Source organism: Calidris pugnax, unplaced genomic scaffold, assembly GCF_001431845.1.
Source record: "Calidris pugnax isolate Ruff unplaced genomic scaffold, ASM143184v1 scaffold593, whole genome shotgun sequence".
NCBI lineage: Eukaryota > Metazoa > Chordata > Aves > Charadriiformes > Scolopacidae > Calidris > Calidris pugnax.
The window spans coordinates 774,450-790,302 of record NW_015092181.1 but is presented as its reverse complement, the minus strand read 5'-3'; the positions used below and the strand labels follow the sequence as shown (position 1 = coordinate 790,302).

Here is a 15,853-nt window from a genome sequence, read left to right as displayed (position 1 = left end):
CTCAGCAATCCTTCTGTTGACATCTCTTTGTTTGCTCTTAGCTTGTCTCTCCTTCTTCCCAAGCCCTTAAAACAAAACCTAGCAAGAGTTTGGAATTGAACTTTTGGCAGACATCGGGCCACTATAACACACTGAGTATGTATGTTGCATAATTCAGATTTCAATAAAAAAAATTTCTTTCTGCACTTCCAGTGATACATAGAATATTTTACACTCTTCTCTGCGGCAACCTCTCTATATTGCAGTGACAACTACTAAGCAAAGTTGGTCAGAAAACAGGAAGCATTTTCAGCTTAAAATATGCTGAAAGAGATTAAACAGTTTTGAAATGCTAGGTTAATGTCCTGTTTCCATTTAAAAATAAATAAAGCTTTCTGCCTAAAATAAATTTAACTTAAACTGTGCACTTAAAGTAGGTGTATGTGTACATAGATACTTTTTTTTTTCATTATTTCAAGCTTAAAAAAATCATTACTTTCTTTGTTAAGCTTTCCTACAGACATGTACTGGCAGCATTCCCTGTCTCACGGTAATAGCTACTTTGAGTATCAGAAGTTCATTAGTAACAGTTAAAAATTCTACAGCACTTGAGAAGAGATTGATGCTATTTTATATGCCAATGTCAGTTAGCATACTATAAATTACAGTAGTCCAATTACACTATAGCTAATATTTAGCACTTGCACTAGCACTGTGCAACCCCTAATTAATTCTTAATGTTGTCATGTAGATATTACCCTAATTTCACAGAGAAAGCAGGAAGGTAAGATAATTTGCCAGAGGCCACTTAGTCCTGGGGGGAGCCAAGGAAGATTCAATTCTGAATCCCTGGCTTCCAAGCCAGGGCTGTCCAATATCTTGGTCACTGTGCAATAGTTTCATTATTGCAGCTTAGTTGGTCACTGTGGCAAAGACGTTCTTATCACAGTACACAATGAAAAAATTCTTCTGGCTGTCAGACCTAGTTCTACTTTAATCTACCCTACCTCTACACAGAGAGCTCAAAAAAGAAAAAAAAAATATATATATATAAAAATCTAAGATTCTACATCAGGTTCTTCAAACATAAAACTGCTTCTGCAAGATCTAGTTAAGCCTCAGCTTTCCCATATCTAGCTTTCCTAAGCTGTTGTCTGCCTGAAAGTTTTTGTAAATACATATTGCTAAGGTTCAAAACTTTGAAATGGACTGGGTTGGAAAATCTTCATTATAGTAGATTTTCTGGTATTTCCTGTAATAGAGTGGGCGTTCACCTACCCTCCATCCCCAAAGATGTTTCCTATCCACAGACTGGAGCTCACAACAGAAGCAGAGATATACAGAAAAGTCTAAGACAGAGTATAATTATACATGACAGTGAATAATTTTGTTACCTTATTTGTCATTTCACCTCATCTCACTCTCACCTTATTGTCTGTCTCTGTTCATTTCCAACAAGAAACCCCAATGTTCCTCCCTATTGTGCTTTAGCTATACTGATAGATAGTCATTTAGTTAAGGTCTGATTTCTGCATCATAGCTAGTTTCTGCTTCGTGAAAACATCTCACCTCCTGAAATGGAATGTTAATTTCAGGGTAGTCTCTTCAGAGGGACTCTGTCAAAGAAACTGGAAAACTCACACAAATATTGCCCAGGATCCCTAGCTGTTGTTTTGTTTATATTCTAAAACAGTCTCACAGACTGGAGAAGACAGGTTTCTTTTTAGAAACCAAATCTGTCTTGTTCTCCTGTGAATCGTTATATTTCTCATTTGTTCAAAAGAATACAGCAAATATAACATTGAATCCCAGCACTGAAGGCTTTTCAGAACTCCTTTTTTATCATTTACTAGTGTTACTGGAATTACACAAACCTCATTAGTCGCACATCCTTAGAATTATCTGTAATATCTCTATAAAGATAAGTGAAACCTTCACATAACCAGTCTGCTACGGAGAGAATCCACATTTTTGTTAGCAATCTGATTATTCCATTTTTAAGTTACACCATAAGTGTAACATGGATTACATTTAATGCTAGGGAAGTATTTGTTTATTAAGGTACATCTTTTCTGCAAAACAGAGCATTTTTACCCCAAGTGAGCAATCAACTAAGGAAAAAAATTTTGCAAAAGCCTCTCACTAAAATATCATTAGCACATCATCATTCAAAATGTAAACAAAACCAAAATTACCAAATCATTAGTCAGCCATATGAACATCAGTACATTTCAGCTGCCCTGAAAAAAGACTTGAATTTAACATTAAGCCACAACTAAAACCCAATTATAATAGCTGATTTAGAGGTTAACAGTCTTATTTTCTTGTACTTTTTTTTTTTTCAAAGGCAAACCTTCTCATTTTGTCCCATAAGGGACATGTAGGCTACAAATTGTAGCCATGAAGCTAAAATTTTACACTTGTTTTTTAAAGACCAGGTCTTTAGGTATAATAGTACAGAAACTATAAGAAGAGCTTAACTTTAAAAAAAGGCAAAGGTACAATTTCACTGGTATTAGACTACCTCAATTCCAATTAAACTAACAGAGTAAAAATGCTGCTAGTTTCTACTCCAAAAAAAAAATTAGGTTTTTAATTTATAAAGTGATGTTATTTTTAAAATTACTGCATTTTTAGTCCCTTTTTGTTAGAAATAACTTTTTTGATACTGAAATTTAAATTAATCCACTATTGCAGTCCTTATATAATATTTTATACATTTAAATACATTAAAATGAGGTTAAGGTTGCAAATATAGCATTCTCTCATATTAATGCTCCCTTCTGCTCTTTATCATTGTCAAACAATAACTGCAGAAGTTGTAGAAAGCGGGTGTAACAGCTGTGCCTTTCTATTTGACTTTGAACACTCAAGCAGAGCAATATATGGGAACATGAATTTAAACATCACTATCCTAGTGTTCTTCTGTATAAATAAAGATTTAAAAAAATAATATTCTGCATACATCTTAAACTCTGAATCTACCTACCCAGGAGTGGAAAGGCTATAGCAGCACATCTCTACATTATTAAATCTGCTGAACTTTTGTGCTCCGTCTTTCAGAATATTTTCTTAACAACTCCTCTTTCATTGTATTTCAGTCCAACAAAAGAACAAGGGGTGACATCTGAATAACAAAGTTCAGGGAAAATGTTAAAAATCATCAAAGTGACCAACTAGCTTAATTTCCATACTCACAAAAAACATTATCATGATACATTTTTAGCTCTGTAAGGAGGAAATTCATAAAGACAAACTTAGCTAGGAGCAGTTAATCCCCCCAGCACAAAGATTCCTCTTGGAGGCAGTTCAGAGCAGAAGCCTGACTTCAGAAGCCTTATAGGAACTTTTCCTTCACTGCAGGGAGAGCATAGAAAAACTACATTCTGAAAACTGAAGGCAGCCACTGCAGGATTTTCCCCAAACTGTTTGAAAGCTGGACCCAGCTCTGACTATCAGTCAGATCACCTCAGCTAAAAGCAAATTAATGGAATCAGACCCACCACCATCACCCACACCAAGCTGCTTCAGCATAAAGAGAAGTTACTTGCAAGGAACTGAACACCCTTGCTTTATGAGATGTGCTGTCCATCAGTATCTTAACTCTTTGTGTAGATCTTTGTGTTATGGCACCTATGTGCTATGTTTTCAGTGTCATGTTTGCCCCTAATCACTCCTGGCAGAGTGTGGTCATCTTGTCATGCAGATGACTTAAGCTGGTACTAGCAGGCATGGCCTATCTTGTCCATCCCTCCCCCTTTGAAATCCAAAAATTTCCTTGAGGGAACACAGAGCTAGACCGGTGGGTGGATAGACTTACTCAAATCCAAATTGATTAACAGTGGTATTGACAAAAACAATAAAAATGAGAATAAAAACTTGTGATTAGAAGAAAAAAGCCAACCAAACCACTAAAGATAACTAGATGTAAAGAAATGCAGTTTAGATCACTAAAGTTAAAAGAAATTTCAGATTTAAACCAATTGTTGATGATAACTTCCTTCTCCAAGTGATAGAGGAACCAACGAGGAGAGGTACTATGCTGGACACTGTCCTCACCAAGGAGAGGGATGGTGAGGAACATGAAGCTCAAGGGCACCCTTGGCTGCAGGGACCATGAGATGGTAGAGTTCGAGATCCTTAGGGCAGCAAGGAGGGAGCACAGCAAGCTCACTACCCTGGACTTCAGGAGAGCAGATTTTGGCCTCTTCAGGGATCTGCTTGGATAAAGCCCTGGAGGGAAGAGGGGCCCAAGAAAGCTGGTGAATATTCAAGGATCGCCTCCTCAAAGCTCAAAAGTGATACATATCAACAAAATGGAAGTCAGGCAGAAAGGCCAGAAGGTCTGTGTGGATGAACAAGGAGCTCTTGGACAAACTCAAACACAAAGGAAGCCTACAGAGAGTGCAAGCAAGGCAGCCTGGAAGGAATACGGAGAAATTGTCCACCCAGCCATGGATCAGGTTAGGAATGCTAAAGCCCAGATTGAATTAAAACTGTCCAGGGATGTCAAGGGTAACAAAAAAAGCTTCTACAGACACATCAGTGATAAAAGAAAGACTAGGGGATATGTGGGCCCTCTCCCAAAGGGAATGGGAGACCTGTTTACCCAGGATATGGAGAAGGCTGAAGTACTTGTTGACTTTTTTGCCTCAGTCTTTCCCAGTAAGTGCTTTAGCCACACCACCCAAGTCACAGAAGGCAAACGCAGGGACTGGGAGAATGCAGAACCGCCCACTGTAGGAGATCAGGTTCAAGGGGAACCTGAAGGTTCTTAAGTCCATGGAACTTGAAGAGATATATCTGTAGCCACACCACCCAAGTCACAGAAGGCAAACGCAGGGACTGGGAGAATGCAGAACCGCCCACTGTAGGAGATCAGGTTCAAGGGGAACCTGAAGGTTCTTAAGTCCATGGAACTTGAAGAGATATATCTGCAGGTCCTGAGAGAACTGGCAGATGAAGTTGCTAAGCCGCTATCCATCATATTTCAGAAACTGTGACAGTCTGATGAAGTTCCCACTGACTGGAAAAGGGAGACATACCCCCCATGTTTAAAAAGAAAAAAAAGGAAGACTTGGGGAACTACAGGTTGGGTCAGTTTCACCTCTGTGCCTGACAAAATCACAGAGCAGGTTTTCCTGGAAACTCTGCTAAGGCACATGGAAAATAAGGAGGTTATTGGTGATGGCCAACATGGCTTCACTAAGGGCAAATCATGTCTGACAGATCTGGTGGTCTTCAGCTCTGGTGAGACCCCACCTGGAGCACTGTGTCCAGGTCTGGAGCCCCCAACATAAGAAGGACATGGACGTGCTGAAGCGAGTCCAGAGGAAGACCACAAAGATGATCAGAGGGCTGGAGCACCTCTCCTATGAAGAGAAGCTAAGAGAGTTGGGATTGTTCAGCCTGGAGAAGAGAAGGCTCCAGAGAGACCTTAGTGCTATCCTTCCATTTCATAAAGGGGGCCTTCAGGAAAGATGGGGAGGGACTCTTTATCAGGTAATATAGTGATAGGATGGCGGGTAACAGTTTTAAATTGAAAGAGGGTAAAGAAATGCTTTACTATGAGGGTGGTGAGGCACTGGAACAGGTTGCCCAGAGAAGTTGTTGAGGCCTCATCCCTGGAATTGTTCAAGGCCAGGCTTGATAGGGCTTTGAGTGACCTGGTCTAGTGAAAGGCATCCCTGCCCATGGCAGAGGGGCTGGAACTAGATGATCTTTAAGGTCCCTTCCAACTGAAACAATTCTATGATTCTATATTCCGACCACCTGCACACCAATTCTATGATTCTATATTCCGACCACCTGTATGCACAAAGCACACGAGAAGATTGAGGAAACAAGCACATGTAATTTAGGGGTATTGCTGGGGATGAAAAGTCCACGACTGAAGTGACTGCTTTATGCACATGGACAACATAAATGTACGGACTGACAACCACTTAAAAAAAATCTAATCAAGATGCTAACTTAAACTCTTTAACTACACAAGAAAATTGCAATACTTTGTTTTAAATCATTTAAGGAAGCTTCAGTAAGACTATACACACGTGTGCTCACACTTCTTTTCATCTTGTTTACTTCATTGTAATTTCAAAAACCCTTAAGCAACCAACTTTAGCCCTAAACTAGCCAGGTTTAAGCTGCAGTATGAACTGACACAAACCATTTGCACATTTCAGCACGCACACCATAACCTCCTGGCATTAGCTGGACTGCTGCAACATTATCATGGGGACAAAGTCGCTGTGTAACTGAGGAATTAAAACAGAAAGGATCTTCTTAAGGTGAAAAGACCTAAAGATGTGGCCGTGCATCTTCCCATCCAACAAACGTCAGCAGAAACTCCAGAATATTAACACTCAATGGCAACCCATTCAAATTAAGCTAACTCTGGAACAGACACACGTGAGAAAATACCAACTTGGTGGTAATAAGTGTATTTCTGTTTGGTACACGCGGAGGGAACAGGACGCGGGAGGGACAGTGAGGGCAAACGGCCAGAAGAGCCGAAAGGGTTAACTGCGAATATTTGGCGCTCCCAACAGCGGATCCCACACGGGCCACAAAGCGCCATTCTCCGCACCAGGCGGCAGCACCGGTGGGTCTGAAGGGAGCGCGTCGGGCTACAGCTGAGGGGACACGGCCGGTTACCGAAGAGGGCCGGGGAGACCAGCGGGAGATGAGGGAAGCGGCTGGAACCTGGCGGTTCCCTGAGGCGCGAGGGAGAAGGAGGAGGGGCGGGGGGCGCTGCTGCCGCCTCCAGGCCGCCCGTCACTCAGCCTGAGGCGCACCCCCGCCGGCGGCCAGAGCTCTCCCTCCCTCAGCGGGGATTACCTCAGGCTGCGCCTCAGCCGCCGCCCGGCCGCGCTCACACGACGGCCGAGGCGCAGCCCCCGGACCGGCAGCCCCCTCTTTACATCCCCCCATTCCCACAGCGGCACTTCACGCCTGACCGGCAGCTGCGCCCCGCCGGACGCCACACCGAAGGCCAAGTCCCGGTGACCGGCTGCGACACCCCCACCCTCCACGCCCAGCGGCCCGCCGCGCGCCCGCCTCCCTCCGGAGGCGGTGCCCGGGGGCTGGCACGCGCATCTGCCAATCTTCGGGCAGATGAGCCCCCGCCCCCGCGGAGGCTTGTGGGACTTGTAGTCCCGGCCTGCCCGGCCAGCGCCGCCACAGGGCCGGAGGAGAACTACTAGTCCCGGCGCACCCCGCGGCCGACCGGAGGCCGTGACCCGCCGCGGGCCGAGGGAGCGGCTCCGTCAGGAAGGCGGCAGAGGGGCCCGGTCACCCAGCCGCAGCCATGAGCTCGGCCAGGGAGTCCCAGGGCCACCACGGCCTCAAGCGAGCGGCTTCCCCCGATGTAAATGGGCGGTGGGGCCCGGGGAGGCGGTGTGGCGGGATGGGGGGAGGAGGAGGCCGGGAGGGAGGCCGCGGCGGGGCCCTGGTACGGCGACCGAGCCCCGTTGCGTGACGCGGAGGAGGCCGCGGCCTTCCTGGCCGCCCCCTTTCCTGGCGCTAACGGCCGTCTGAGGGGCCCGGCCGCCGGGGGAGGCGGCGGCGGGGGGTGTGGGGAGGCGAGGGGTCGCTGGAGGGCCGCTGGGCCCGCAGCGGCGGTGGGGGCGGGCGGGCGCAGTCAGCGTGTGGTCCCGCAGGGCTCCAGCAGCTGGGAGGCGGCGGACCTCGGCAACGAGGAGCGGAAGCAGAAGTTCCTGCGGCTGATGGGCGCTGGGAAGGTGAGGCCGCCCCGCTCCCCACCCCTTCGCGGGCAAACGGGTACCCCGGCGGGAGGATGGGCCCCCATCTCCCCCCCCCCGCGGCTACGTGGGTGTTTGCCATTTGCGATGCCCGTAACCCCCTCAGAAGGGGCCTTGCTGCAGCCGCAGGGCTCTCTGAGCAGAAAGACAACACTCAAAAGGAATTTCGCTTTGGGACCCTCATTAAAGGAGGATTTGGGGTGGGTTTTTTTTTGGTTTCACAGCTGCGGCTGCTATGGCAGCAGCAGTGTAACCCAAAACAACAGTCTGAAATTGTCAAGTCGCTCCTCTGCAGCTTCTTCCCCACCCAAACGCCCTTATACTTTCAGACTAGCTAATAGAATTATTTGTGGACAGTTATAAACTAACAAACTTGTGCACTCAGCCTGTAAAATGCTTTCTCATTGGTAAAAAAAATAACGATTCAAAAAAATGGTAGCTGATAGACGAAAACAGCAAAATAGTAAATCTAATGAAATAATCCAGGATGTATTTTTCAAGACAAAATGCTCTAAAACAATATTTCTGCTATGCTTTTTGCAAAAAATGCTGCAAAACTCATAAAATATAATCATGCTTTTTCCATGTACAAAATGTTGTTTTAGTATTGCAATTCTACTTCAAGAAAAATAATATCACTTGTACTAGCTTATTCTCCTTGAATACAATATTTTTGTAAGCAAAAATATTTTATTGTATTAAAGAGGTGAAAGTTAATACTTCCTAGTGGATAGGAATACAGTACCCTATTAAAACATCCCACTACCACTAATCTTAATGTCTGCTTGGATACTTAATGCTGCTTGCTGTGTAATGTCAGTTCTTGCCTATAGGGATACATTTGCTAATGAGCAACTACCGAGATAATATATTAATGAGCATTGTGAAGGTCTTACCTGATACTGTGACCAGTCTGAAAGTGGGATCATGGTAAGATGCAGACTGAGCTATTGCCTAGTGCCAGAGAAGGAGACCCAAAGGGTAAATGGTCAGAATGTAAATTCACACTTGTCCAGCCTTGTGTAATGTAGCTTTCGTATCAGGGGATCACAGTTCCTCCATGTTCAGCTGACATACCAGCATGGCTTGTCTTCATCTTTGGAGTGGCAAGAAACAGAATGAAATGGAACCAGTTTTGGGGGGTGGGAAGAGTAAAGAGTATCTACTTCTGGGGTTTTCTTTCTCAGAAAATTCAGTGAAACAAAGATGAAACAAGTTCATCAAGAGGCAGCAGTTGTTAGCTAATAAAACTTACAGTCTTACAGTTGGTTGTCAAGGTTTGACAGCAAACCTTTTCCATTTTCCATGTTGGCAGAGCTGTCAGTGCACCCTAAAGCTCCAAAACAAACTGCCTTTTCTTTTAGAAAGAACATACTGGCCGCCTTGTTATCGGAGACCACAGATCAACCTCTCACTTCAGGACAGGTCAGTTTATCCAACAGCTGATACAAAGTTGGAAATGGAGTACTTACTTAGGAACATCCCAGTACTTTGAGCTTCATAGATGTTGCAGGAAGGGATTTCAGGTTTCCTGGCTGTAGCTGTAGACTGCCTCTGGCTGTGGAGTTGTACAAGTTCCTAATTTCTCTTATTAGGTTACTGACAGTTTCCCTGACTGCATTTACTTGCATTCTGAAATCCAGGTTCAGCAAAGTACTTGATGGTCACTTAAACTTGTGTACAAATGCCCTGGAAATCAGGGCCTGTAGTTCCCCTGTCTTATTTTGCTATCAAAATAAGAAAGTAAAGTTTTATTGCTATTGGTACCTAGCGGTATTATAAGTCTTCCTTGCTGCCAGGCATGGATATCCAAACCTCTGAATCATTGTGCATGGAAAAGAACAGGGTTGATTTCTCCCCCGACCTGATTACCTATTGAATAGAAAGATCTCTGCCTTAAAGCACTGAGGTAGAAGCTGAAAAGATCTGCAAGGTCATCTTGGCAGTCAGCAAAAATTTGATGTCATGTAATTTATGACCGTGGTAACTTCTTATCAGGCTTGCTCAGGTGGTAAGTCAAAGTACATCAAAACCAAGCTGGGCTTGACTGTTAGAGAGAAGCTTTGTTAAAGCTGCATAGAATAGCAATGGTCAGAGTTCCAGAAATCTTCCCTGATATGCTCTACTAGTAATATTTCAGCTGATGAAAAATGATCTATGGACCAAAACACCAAAAGAAGCCTGAAGATTAGGTCCAGGTTCTGCTGTTAGCTTGCAGAGCGACTAAGAATCACTTCCTTATACCTGAATTTTCTAGAAAGGAGATGATGTTTCCCCTCAGGAGTCATAAAGACTCAGTACTGCTTTGTTATTAGCAAAAAGTTTAGATGCTGGGGGTTTTTTTCCACATAGAACAGCTATTTTCTTTACCCATTACTTCTTTGTCCAACATATAGTTACTGTCCTTTTATAATAACATACAGCTCTAACTTCCAAATGAAGAAACACTAGTTTGCAATACAAGCTTTTAATTTTACAGACGTACAAATTTAAAACTAGAGTTGTAGGCCTATTGGGGGAGGGTTAACCTTTAAGAAGAACAGAGGATTGTTCACTATTTTAGACCATATTTCCCCTCAGTAAAAATGATTCTTTACTTATTCAAACAAGTAAGTAAAGGGAATGTAGAAGCAGCTCATGAAAACTAGTTTTTCTGCTAATTCCTAAAGATAGAAGAATGTAGAGCTGTAGTAACCACTCATCATAATTCAGGATGCATGAAATGGTTTCAGATACAGCTCCACACAAGAGTGGTAGTATTGTCCTGACTTCTGCTGCTAGATATTAATCATGGTTTGATCGTAATAATTGCATGTTTTGTAGTGAAGGTCAGAAACTTTCTCCTTGCTGTGACACGTTGCAGGACTGGCAGGAAGCACAGAGAAGTCCCAGGGGTTACATTTACCTTGTTTAGTAGAACATCTACAGCACATAGTGCAATTGCCTGAATGCGTTGGGTCTTAGGAACTTTCCAGCCCATCTTTTTACCAAAGCAGTTTTGCTGCACATTGATGTGATCTCTTAAAAACCCGGCGGTTTGTATGCAGTAATACTCAATCTAGTGGTTTAAGAGGGCTAAATTTAACTTTTTCACGCATGTAGTGATAAACTTTGAAAACCTGACTTCGTGTAATTTGATGTCTCTGTTAATTTGAACGAACCATAACCAAAGTACACTGGACAATGCAGGGGAAGAAGACAAGAAAATGAATGAAGAACTGGAGTCTCAGTACCAGCAGAGCATGGACAGCACCATGTCCGGACGAAACCGGCGCCATTGCGGACTTGGTTTCAGTGAGGTAGTAAGCTCTTCATTTCCATAACAATTTGGCTTTTGCTTCGCTAAGACAAGATGATACATGATTTAAAAATCTAATGGCCCCAACTAGGGGTAAACTTCCACAGCTTGGACTAAAGGACAAACTTCCTGCAGGCACTGTTTGTGTATTCTGGTGGCCATTTAGATGCCTGGAAATGCCTGATGCTTGACACTGTTCTGAACAGCGATGAGACATACTTAATGCTCCGTAGGAGTCAAGGCTGTTTAGGACAGAAAGTGACAAATGTATTAAATCAGGGTGTTGCCAAGGAACGCATAAGAAGGCAGGATGGCCATTTGCATTGCTGTTGAGAGCTAATTAATCTTAGCTTCTTGTTTGCTGTGAGGCACATACCTCTGTAGTCCTGAAAAGTAAGTCACAGGGGAAGTTCCCTGTACTTTCAGTGAGCTCACACCTGACTGCTCTTGTACTTGCAAACAGTTCCATAGGAATTAGCAAGAAGAGAAGCGTGACAAAACCCAACACAATTAGGTTATTAGTAATGTGTCTCCATCTGCCAATTGAAAAGTGCAGTAATTAACTTTGTGCTGTTAGCAGCAGTTACTGCATGAAAACATAGCTGATGTTTCCAGAGTGAGTAAAACCACCTGTGCAGTGTTGGGAATTCTTAATATTACAGCCATGGAGGCTTTGCTCTTTAGGAGCACTAAGAAAATTCCATTTTGATTGTTCTTGTTAGCAGTGTCATTGGATTACTTCAGCATTCCTCACCTGTGGTGTGCTAAACTTATTTTCAAAGATTAGTCATGAGTATGAATTCTTGATGGTCTAGCTGTTAGTTTCATTATGTTTCACTCTGTGACAAATATTCAAGTGTCATTATGTACTGTGAACACCAAAGTAAGGAATTACAAACTGATGTGATCTGAAGCTTTTCAAACGCATTTAGGGGTGTCTTTAGGATTTCTGCTGTAACGAAGTAAGAATGTGGCTGATGGATATTACAGCTGGTATGGTGGAGTTGCTTTCTGTCTAGTAATTTGTATATTCAAGACCTGTGTTTAGCAACATAGCCCATTTTAGTACTAAAATGAAAGGAACTATTAAGTGAAATATTCTCACTGGGAATTTTAAAAGCTGCAGTGGAGTTGCCAGGAAATAATGGTTTATCTCTCTCATAATCTGAACTTCTAGTTTCAGGAAAGTGAAGAACAAGAAGAGGCAGCTGGACACTCCTCTGAAGAGAGTTCAGAGGACTCTGACAGCGGCTCGGAGTCAGAGCAAGAGGAGTCTGCAGAGGAGCTACAAGCTACTGAGAAACATGATGAAGCTGAGGTTCCAGAAACCAAAAAAGAAGCAAAAAGCAACTATAAAATGATGTTTGTTAAAGCCAGTGGTTCATAACTGCAGATGTAACAGCTTTGTATTTAAAGTACAGTAAGCCTTATTGTTACAGTGCAAAGTGGAGGACTGCTACAGCACAAATCTTTGTATTATGATTTTAAGAAAACCCCCTTAGATGACAAAAATTAGTGTTTGCTTTCAGTTGCCATAGATAACATTTTTATGGGCACAGTGATATTACTGGGTTTTGTAAAGTGTATAAAATACTGGATGGAGAAATAAATTCTTTTTGTTCCTGCCCAATCTCTACAATGTTATCTAAACTATCCTTCCCTTTGTTCCATGCCAGATAAGGAAACTTCATGTTAGTGGTTTCTTTTGTTAGTACCCCAGTCTTGAGTTTTTAACTATAAGATGACATGTGAATTACTGGATGTTGCATTAGTTGTACAATACCAATATCAGCACTATTCTGTGATGTACTAGAGCTTTAAACAATGATTTTGTCTATAGATGCTAGTGTCAACAGGGCTGAGAGGAGAAATTGCTCACTTTGGTGATAGTATTAATTGCTCTATCCATCTGAAGTCCTGCAGTGGCTGGGTAGGAGAGTATGTTCTAGGAGCACGTAATACAACAGAATGCTCTTAATTGCTTCTTTGGGTTTATAATGAGGGGGATAAGCAGAAAAGAATGACTTTTGAATTACTGGCTCCTGGTTATAGCTCTGAGTTGTTATTAAAAATAAGTCCTCCCGAAGAATCCAGTTTACCTTGAAAGAGAAAATATACTTTGATAATGAAAAGGATATACAGATAATTTAGCTTTTTTAAACATAGAATACAGAGTTAAGTACACACGCCCTCCTTCCTTTTCTCATCATTCACAGGTCACTTGGAGGTCAATTATCACAAAAAGGTCGTACCTCTCACGTAAAGTTGGGATGCTTAAAGAGTCAGGAGTTCCAGTCACTCCTTCCAGCAAGGATTAAGCACATCCATTCCTCTGCAAATTTATAATTTACTGTATTCAAGTAATTACTAAAATACCAGAACCTTTTAGACTTGGTTTCCTCTAAGTACATCAGACAGATCACCTGTCTCTCCTTGCTGGGAGAACAGAACATCTGACCTGCACCTCTCTGACAGCCTCATTCTGCCCCAATAGTGTTTCAAGAAACATTCCAGATGCTTGTGGAGAATCTTCCATTTCTGTGTACAGATTTGTGGTGTGCAGACAACATCTGCAAGGCAGTTGGCTTACACGAAAGCAGCAGTATGTACTACCATTGCATAGGTTTATTGGAGGTAAACATTGCAGCAGCAGTTACAGGGGGAGGACTTGGAATAAGTTACATTATGGAAAAAAATAAAAGTAATATTGTAAATAAAAACCGAGTGTAGATTTTGATTAATCTGTTTTGCTATACTATGCAATACAAATTCTTTCAGCCATTCAGTTTTAAGAACAACATTGCAGCAGCCACGAACGGTCAGTGATTTATATGTGCTTTCATGGATTTTTTTTCATTTTCCCAATCCTGCAAGCTTCTAATACATAGGCAAAAATTAAAGTTGGTTGTACATGGTCAAGAAGGAAAACGTCACCATGACTTAGGAAAGCTGCTCTATCTCTAGGAAGAGAAATAGGCCTTCACCAAAAGATCACAGAATCTTCTAGGTTGGAAGGGACCTTCAAGATCATCTTGTCCAACCGTCAACCTGACTGACAAAAACAGACACCCGCACAACAAACAAGGAGCATCATCACTAAACCATCCCTCCCAGCACTACATCAACCTGTCTTTTGAACACCTCCAGGGATGGGGCCTCAACCACCTCCCTGGGCAGCCCATTCCAATGCCTGAGAACCCTTTCAGGGAAAAAATTTTTCCTAATATCCAGCCTGAACCTCCCCTGGCGCAACTTGAGGCCATTTCCTCTCGTCCTGTCGCCTGTGACTTGAGAAAAGAGACCGACCCCCACCTCTCTACACCCTCCTTTCAGGGAGTTGTAGAGAGCAATAAGGTCTCCCCTCAGCCTCCTCTTCTCCAGGCTGAATAACCCCAGCTCCCTCAGCCTCTCCTCATAAGACTTGTGCTCCAGACCCTTTCCTAATAGACTGGTAATGACAAAATTTAGGTGCAGGCTGCAAAATGCTGCATATACACTGACCTCTCTGCCTTCTCTGCCCCAGCATGGAAGCTGGTGCTGCTCTCACTGCCTTTTCTCCATGTGCAGCAGAACAGACCCCCTTTCAGATGGTGGGGAATCCATGGCTGCAGACCCACCCTGCCCGCAGAGAGCCCGGCTGCCTTCCCACTAGTGAAAGGCAGAGTAAGACCTCACCTGAGGGCTTTTCTCCGCCAGGCAATCAACCTGGAAAGGCTCAGGAGAAAGAGACCTGGCAGGCCCTGTGCAGGCCTCTGCCACTCCGCCCTGCCCTTACTTGATTACAGCTGCCTGCCTTATAAAACAGGTTTGGCCATCAGTTCCAAACATACATAAATAGACCACACCTCGAGTATTGTGTCCAGTTTTGGGCACCTCAATCCAAGAGAGATATCGAGGTGCTGGAGCGAGTGCAGAGGAGGGCAATGAAACTAGTGAAGGGCCTAGAAGACAAATCCTATGAAGAGCGGCTGAAGGAGCTGGGGCTGTTTAGTGTGAGGAAGAGGAGGCTGAGGGGAGACCTCATCACTCTCTACAACTACTTGAAAGGACACTGTAGAGAGGTTGGTGCTGGTCTCTTCTCACAGGTAATTAGTGACAGAACGAGAGGGAACGGCTTCAAGCTCCAACAGGGGAGGTTTAGATTGAACATTAGGAAGGAATTTTTCACTGAAAGAGTGGTCGGGCATTGGAACAGGCTGCCCAGGGAGGGGGTGGAGTCACCATCCCTGGATGTGTTTAAGGGCCGTTTAGATGCAGTGCTGAGGGACATGGTGTAGGGGAGGACTTTGTAGAGTAGGGGAGATGGTTGGACTCGATGATCCCAAGGGTCTCTTCCAACCTGAATGATTCTATGATTCTATGAAATTAAACTATTCTGGTAACAGCTCTTGCCAGTAGAAAAAAAAAAAAAACAAACCAAAACAACAAACCACAAAAAAAACCAACCCAACCCAACTATTCCCCAAACATGGTGATGTAATATTGTGAACACCTGATGAGGTTTGGCATAACTCATTTCTGATGCTGACCAAAGACTCATCTGCTCAAAACAGGAAGCGCTCAACACAACCACGTCTCCTCCTGTGTAACACAAGCATATTGTTAAGAACTCACAGGTTCATCTACAAAGCAGCCTAAGAAGCTCCTCCGTACATACTGGGAAAGGCCAATGTAGCTCAGTGTAGATTGTGCAGTAAAATGTTTTAATTCAGGAGTCAGTTTTAGCCACATTCAGTACAACAGCATCCAGTAGTGGCCCAGATAGCAGCAGAATGGTTTCAGCTCTCACAGGAGACAGAGAACACAGGAAAAA

The 15,853-nt window shown here is 43.5% G+C and overlaps 1 protein-coding gene across 1 annotated transcript; it reads left to right on the top strand.

The window, feature by feature from the left end:
* Nucleotides 1–7,143: 7,143 nt before the first annotated feature.
* On the top strand, nt 7,144–13,760 carry LOC106900262 (chromosome unknown open reading frame, human C11orf58). The gene is made up of 5 exons (XM_014962265.1): nt 7,144–7,348; nt 7,641–7,721; nt 9,107–9,167; nt 10,932–11,041; nt 12,218–13,760. Exons 1-5 carry the CDS (start codon nt 7,289–7,291, stop codon nt 12,425–12,427), a joined length of 522 nt encoding a protein of 173 aa, XP_014817751.1. The 5' UTR covers nt 7,144–7,288; the 3' UTR covers nt 12,428–13,760.
* The last annotated feature ends 2,093 nt before the right edge of the window (nt 13,761–15,853 follow it).